The 6,806-nt window shown below is 44.9% G+C and overlaps 1 protein-coding gene across 2 annotated transcripts in view; it reads right to left on the bottom strand.

The window, feature by feature from the left end:
* The window catches only part of Kif14 (kinesin family member 14), a 64,509-nt gene extending 58,053 nt beyond the window's left edge, over positions 1-6,456 (bottom strand). The window contains exons 1-4 of one of the 2 annotated variants that reach the window (XM_021160757.2): positions 5,523-6,368; positions 5,130-5,372; positions 2,638-2,892; positions 1,249-1,336 (exon numbers count right to left, since the gene is read on the bottom strand). In XM_021160757.2, coding sequence (XP_021016416.1) covers positions 1,249-1,336; positions 2,638-2,892; positions 5,130-5,372; positions 5,523-6,346 — 1,410 coding nt within the window. In that variant the 5' untranslated portion in view covers positions 6,347-6,368. Of the gene's footprint in view, positions 1-1,248; positions 1,337-2,637; positions 2,893-5,129 lie in introns of both variants that reach the window. The other variant, XM_021160749.1, reaches the window with a different exon arrangement.
* Between the last annotated feature and the right edge of the window lie 350 nt (positions 6,457-6,806).

Genomic DNA, 6,806 nt, shown 5'->3' with positions numbered 1-6,806 from the left:
CGGATTTCTGAGTTCGAGGCCAGCCTGGTCTACAAAGTGAGTGCCAGGACAGCCAGGGCTATACAGAGAAACCCTGTCTCGAAAAACCAAAAAAAATAAATAAATAAAATAAAATAAAATAAAACTAAACCAAGACAGTGAACAATCTGACTTAAAAAAAAAGTCTACTATGGAACTGGACAGACAGTTCTCACGGGAAAGGACACCAACCAACGTTCTTCTTTTAAGTATGATATACAATTAGACATCAAGGAAATGCAAAAAACCAATCTTCCATCTCACAAAGACAACAAGTGCTGGCAGGGATGCAGAGAGACAGGACCCCTTACTGCTTGTTGGTGGGAGTGTGGATTGGTGGAGCCACTACGGAAATCAGTGTGGAGGTTTCTCAAAAAGCCAAAAATGCAGCCAGGCGTGGGGGCTCATGCCTTTAATCATGGCACTAAGGGGGCAGAGGCAGGTGGGCCTCTTTGAGGCAGCCTGTTCTACAGAGAAAGTTCCAGATAGCAAAAGCCTACATGGTATAGAAAGAATCTCTTTTGTGTTGTATGGAAACATCACCTGTCAATAAAAAGCTGATAGCCTATTAGCTGAAGCAGAAATAGGAGGTGGGAGTTCCGGTAGAGAGAGCGTTCCTGGGATAGGGTCAGAGGCAGGAACAGATTTGCCTCAAACTAACGTGGCAGAACTTAGACTAGTTTAGACAGGATAATTAAGTTACAAGCTAGTCTGGCTTGGCGCATTTCACCGGTGGAGAAAGAACTTACCAGTAGCATGGCTACAAAGGCATGGCTTTTAAAGCTGAGTCGGGGTTCCTACTCTGGCTTTAGTACCCTGCAGTGTTTAGCTAAGTCTGTGCACCTACTTGTCTGTAGAGATACACAAACGGGTACATAGCTACCTTCTTGTAAACCATTACACAGCACAGAAGGAGAGAAACAAAGGAGCCAGGCCTGGCAGTGCACACATGGGAGTCCCAGCACTCAGGAGGCTGGGGCAGAAGAACTGAGAATACAAGGGCAGCCTAAGCTACAGACCAGAACACAGGAGCAGAGGGTGGGCCTACCACTGTCCCCCAGCTTACCCCACCCCACACCTCCCCCAGGCAGAACTGCTTCTGCCTCGGGAACCTCCTTCCCTCTCCCTGTCCATCCACACAAAAGCAGCAAGATCTGGAAATGAGAACGCCATCTTTGAGACTTTGCGATGGGTCTGGGCGGTCACGACTGTGACTGAATTTGAGCATACCTCTGAGGTTTGTTTTTTGGCTATTTGAGCAAAGAGATCTTCACAGAATCTGGGAATTATTCCTGGTTCTTCATTAAGCCCCATCATCCTAGAAATAAATTGCAAACAGGAAGGAAGCAACATTGATTAGTTTGGAAATCTTAAAAAACTAATTTGGGAAAAAAGGTCTGGGAAGGGAATAGAGAACCCGGAAATCGAGACCCATCACTAGTACCTTTGACTCTAGGCTCAGGAACCAAACCTGCCTCATCGAAGCCTTACTTCAAGTCAGGGTCTCACATAGCCACCTAGCTGGCCTCAACTTTTTTCAGGGCATGGGAGCAGGGCTGGGGATTGAACCTGGAATCTCACATATTCTAGGCAAGTGCTCTACCACTAGGCTACAGCCCAGGCAGGTCTTGAACTTGACTCTCCTGCCTCTGCCTCCCACATTTTGAGATTACAGGTATGAACCACCATGCCCAGTTTTTATGTTTCTGAGTTAGCCCTCTGACCTCCTATGGGACACTAAACCCCACTAAACCTCAATTCAGTCCTTAAGTGGGAATGTCAGAAGTACACAGTGGGAAGGGTTACTGTGAAAGTACAGGCAAGGACTTCCTTCTGAGCACCTCTCTCCAAACCCTCCTGCTTAAAGTACGTATTAAAATAGCTTTAATAAGACCCCACTTTAGGAAAATAAAACCAGGTACTTGTATATGACCAAAAGTTCTAGTCAAGAATTTATCCAGTAATTTCACAGTTGCTCATATTGGTTAATACAAAAAAGATTGAGGTGTTTTGATCTACTAAACATGAGAGAGACCAAAATATCTTACTGTCAGTTCCTAGTACACACACACACACACACATCTCTGTGAATTCAAGGCCAGCCTGGTCTACAAAGCAAGTTCAGGACAGCCAGGGCTACAAAGAGAAACCCTGTCTCAAATAGATAGACAGTCAGAGAGACAGACAGAAACATAAGTTATAGCAAAACAGAGACAATTACATTTACAAGGTAAATTATCTCATGTGTAAAGGAGAGCCTAGAGAGCCAAGTGTGTACTTATATCTAGATCTAGTCTAGGATAGCGGATGAGACGTGAGCCCAAATCTGCATGATGTCAAAACTATAATCTTGGGACAGCAAGGTGATTCAGCAGGTAAGCCTGCTGACCTAAGGTCAATTCCCAGAACCTGAAGGTAGAAGGAAGGACCCAGCTTTGCAAAGCTGTCCTCTGCCCTCCACAAACAGGCACATGTACCCATGCACAAAACATCACAGCACACACACACTAGTTTGTAAATTTTAATAAAACAACAGTGGTATTCTTTCTACAACCATGAGGTTTCTGACGAAAGAAAACATAAACGTGCCTAGTTAGTTGTACGACCGATATTACTTACGTATAGGACTTTCCAGAGCCAGTCTGGCCATAAGCAAAGAGACAGGTGTTATAGCCTTCAAAAGCTCTGTCCAGGAGTGGTGCAGCCAGTGTCTCATATACAGTTGTCTGGCTGGCATAGCCAGGGTGACATTCATCAAAAGACCAAAAGGAAACATCGTAAATAAAAGAGTAAACTTGTTTCATATCGGGATGTTCCACAGTTATTTCTTCCCCATTGGTGAAGACAACCTGGGATGCTTTCTCAGTCTTCTCTCTATTAAAAGAAGCGGCGAGAGAAAAGTCAAGGCCCTCTCACTCCTCTGAGTGCCATCTCCAGAGAGAACCAGAAAGGCATCTCTAAGCTTAAGGGGACAATTTGTCCTTGGGGACAAATTCCTGAGCTTGATGTAGAATAAAGAATAAAGAAAATAAAAAATAAAGAAACCAAGGTTGGAGGGTCTCCGAAGTGCATTTTCTGTTCCTTCAAGTGCAGCTACTCAAAGCTATTCAATATTTCAAATTCCTTGTCCGGAAAACCAGTGTTTAAACTTTTCCATGGAAAATGTTTAAAATGTTTCCATCCTATAGCTATTTTCAGTTCAAATCATGAAATGTCTTCTTCCTTTTATAAAAATTACAAAAAAAAGCATGGGGATAAAAATCTAAGGCTGGCATAAAATATAAACAGTCTTAATGAACCTGGAGGACACTGGAGTCCTCTGGATACTATTGCCATTGTTAATACAGGGTGGGGGTGGGGCTGGGGTGTTCTTCCTTGCATGAGCTTCCCTCAGTTAAAATCTCCAGGCTTCATTTGCATCCTTCCTCTCACTTAGAAAATCTTCACTTAGTAGAAAAACCGCCATTGCTGGCCCAGCTGTCAGCCTCTTGCCTGAGAATGTGCTTTAAAATCTACCGTGTCCTCCAAACCATCTGTGTCATCAATCCCTCCCCTCCCCACCCCCACCCTTCACAGCTTCCCAGGGAGTCTGGAGTCTGCAGCCAGGCCCTTCCTTGGTCCTTTACTACCCCACAGTTGCAGTCACCCATCCAGGGCTTTGCTCCTCCCCTCCTGCGGCCCTCTCTACCACCTCTCCCCCTTTCATGGCTGGGACGCTTTTGTTAGTTTGACTTTGTTAGGACAACTCACCAGCATCTCTCTCCCTTATCACTACCACATATTTGCTTAAAACAAAACAAAAACCTTTATATAACTTATTAACTTACCTCGAACTACTCTGTCTTTCAGTTCAAACTCTTTAAGTTCCTTTGCTGAAATAGTGCTCACCAAATCCACTAAGTTACCCACATACTAACAACTAAATACTTACAAGTGTCTGGCAGTGGTGGCGCACGCCTTTACTCTCCCAGCACTTGGGAGGCAGAGGCAGGCGGATTTCTGAGTTCGAGGCCAGCCTGGTCTACAGAGTGAGTTCCAGGAGAGCTAGGGCTACACAGAGAAACCCTGTCTCAAAGAAGAAAGAAAAAAAAATTCTTACAAGCAATTTTATTGCACACTCATACACTCATTTATAAGTATTTTTACTTTTTTTTTTTTTTTAGACAGGGTTTCTCTGTGTAGCCCTGGCTTTCCTAGAACTCACTCTGTAGACCAGGCTGGCCTTGAATTTAGGGATCTGCCTGTGAGCTCTGGGACCAAAGGCCTGGCCTCCACACCCAGCTGACTTTTTAAAAGTCTTATCAATAATCTGTGACTCGCCAACCGCAATCACCTCTAAAGAAATATTCTGTGCCTTCAAGATCAAGTGCGCTATGCCTCTGCATTTATGAGCACTAAGTACCAAATGCAGGTGGTGTGGTTGATGACTGCCGTTCTAGAACATTCTCTGGGGAAGCTATGAGCTTGTGTGGCTCTTTTGAAAGGGAAGAAGACATTCCCAAGCACTACAAGTCAAAGATTTGAAAGGAGATTGCATGAGAGAATGAAATGACTCATTCAGGGGCAACCTCCCCCTGCCCCTGGCCACATTAGGTCCAGGCCTCACTCTGTAGCTTTGCCTGGCCTGGAACTTGTTACGTAAACCAGCCTGGCTTCAAACTCAAAGATCCACCTGCCTCCTCCTCCCAAATGCTGGGATTAAAGGTGTGCACAATCATGCCTGGCTCGGTTTCTAAAAGAGGTATATGTTTGTGTGTGTGTATGTATATATATATATGTTTGTGTGTGTGTGTGTGTATGTATATATATATATATATATATATATATATATATGTGTGTGTGTGTGTGTGTGTATGGATATAAAATATATTTTAATTTTGTATTCTATTATAAAAATAACCAGTATAACTACAATCAAAGTCTAAACACTGGTGGGCTGAAGATGAGGCTCAATGATATCTACCTAGTACACACGTGGGGTCTTGGGGTCAATTCCCCGTACCAAGAGAAAATGCCAACGACGTTAAAGACACTGGCTTTCTAGAAGCAGAGTCTTACAGACACATCATGTCATGGAATTCTCAGCCTGAGAGCTAACACGCCGGACGTACCTTTTGCTGAAAGGCCTCACGCGCACCGCCACGGTCACCTGACTGTTCTCGACTTTTAAGGAGTCTGGTTCTGTAAAGGTCTTCTGAACTATACTTTTGTCTTCTGGAGGGAGCGTGCTTTCTTGTGCGCTTTCCCTTTTATTTGCAAGAAGAGAACTTTTGGGCCTTGGTTTAACTCGAGGGCTTGCAATCCTGTTTTTCAGTGTTGATAAAGCTGGGCTTTTTGGTGGAGGCAGGTCATGCCTTGGTGTCCATCTGTGTTCTGGGACACATTTTACCGGGGTCCTCGATTCTGAGCTTGCACTTCTGAATGTACTGCCATGTTTCGGGATGTCCTTCCCATTGTTTTTCGGTGTGGATAAAGCTGGGCTTTTTGGTGGAGGCGGGTCATGCCTTGGTGTCCATCTGTGTTCTAAAACACATTTCACTGGGGTTCTTGTATCTGAGCTCCCAAATGTACCGACTTGTTTAGCAGTGTCCTTGCCAGCATTTCCACGGTGTGAGTGTCTTCCTCCCGACACTGGGGTATCAGACTTGCTCTCGGTCTGTTGCACCACTAAGTGTCCTGATCTCATAGCTTCAGTCTGACACTGGGAACCCACAGGCGCTCTACTGTTTGTGTCCCTAACTGTCACCTTTTCATTAGAGGTAGGACATGGGTCTTTGCATCTCGTCAACCCGGTGTCGTTGGAGTCTTTCACGGAGACTGCAGACGACAGGACACGGGTATCATTATTTACACGCTTTGCTGCTTCTGTCCTCGCTGCCTGCGAGGTAGAGTTACTTCCTGGGTTACCTCCCACAGGGTCCAGTGTCTCCCACTTTCCCACATAATCCGCTCTATCGTGCCGCCGTTGTAACCTCAGACTTGTGTCTGCTGTTCTTCTGGTGGTGTCTCCCAACTCACTACCAAGTAAAGACGATTCTTTGTTCCCACAAGTAGCCCTTCTCTGAAGGGTCAGTCTCCCGGGGTCAGAGGTAACAGGAGTCTCTCTTGTTTTTTTACAGGCAGAGATAACATAAGTGCTATTTATGTCGATGGTTTTACTTCCAGCATTCACTAATGGATCATGATTCTCACACTCTGACATATCTGCCTTCAAGTGCAGTTCCAGCCGGCTGCTGTGGACGAGGCCACTGGATGCTGAAATCTTCTGTGAAGAAGAAACCTCCAGGCTACCGACGTTGTGTCTGCTATGCGAAGTGTGTACTGACATCTTGGCGGCAAGCGATTTTTAAAAGGATGTGAAGGATCTAAGCCCTTCAGATCCTTGTCGGGGTGCTGGGCATTTTGTTCTTTTCAGTTTCCAACAAAATATCTGACCGACTACAAAAAATGAAAACAAAAATGGTTACTACAAACTTTAAAAAGAGAGAGGTCTTCCTACTACAGAAGCAAACTCTCAGAGGATGCATTAGACTAAACCACTTCCCACTGCACCTCCACACAGCCTCCTACCATCTCCACCCTCAAAGGACTTCACTTGTTATTCAACAAATATCTACTGAGGGTTCCCTTAGGAGCAAGGCACCCACAGACACTGCAGACTTCAAAGACAAGACCTCCCCATCCTTATTTCCTCAGCCTAGAAGGAGCTTACAGGTGACCTTTATCTCAACAAACAAAGTGATTCAAGAAAGGTCAACACCTGTATGTCAGCATACTTTAAGTGCCCC

Source organism: Mus caroli, chromosome 1 (genome assembly GCF_900094665.2).
Source record: "Mus caroli chromosome 1, CAROLI_EIJ_v1.1, whole genome shotgun sequence".
NCBI lineage: Eukaryota > Metazoa > Chordata > Mammalia > Rodentia > Muridae > Mus > Mus caroli.
Note: the sequence above shows the minus strand (reverse complement) of the source record. Positions and strands in the feature narration are given on the sequence as shown.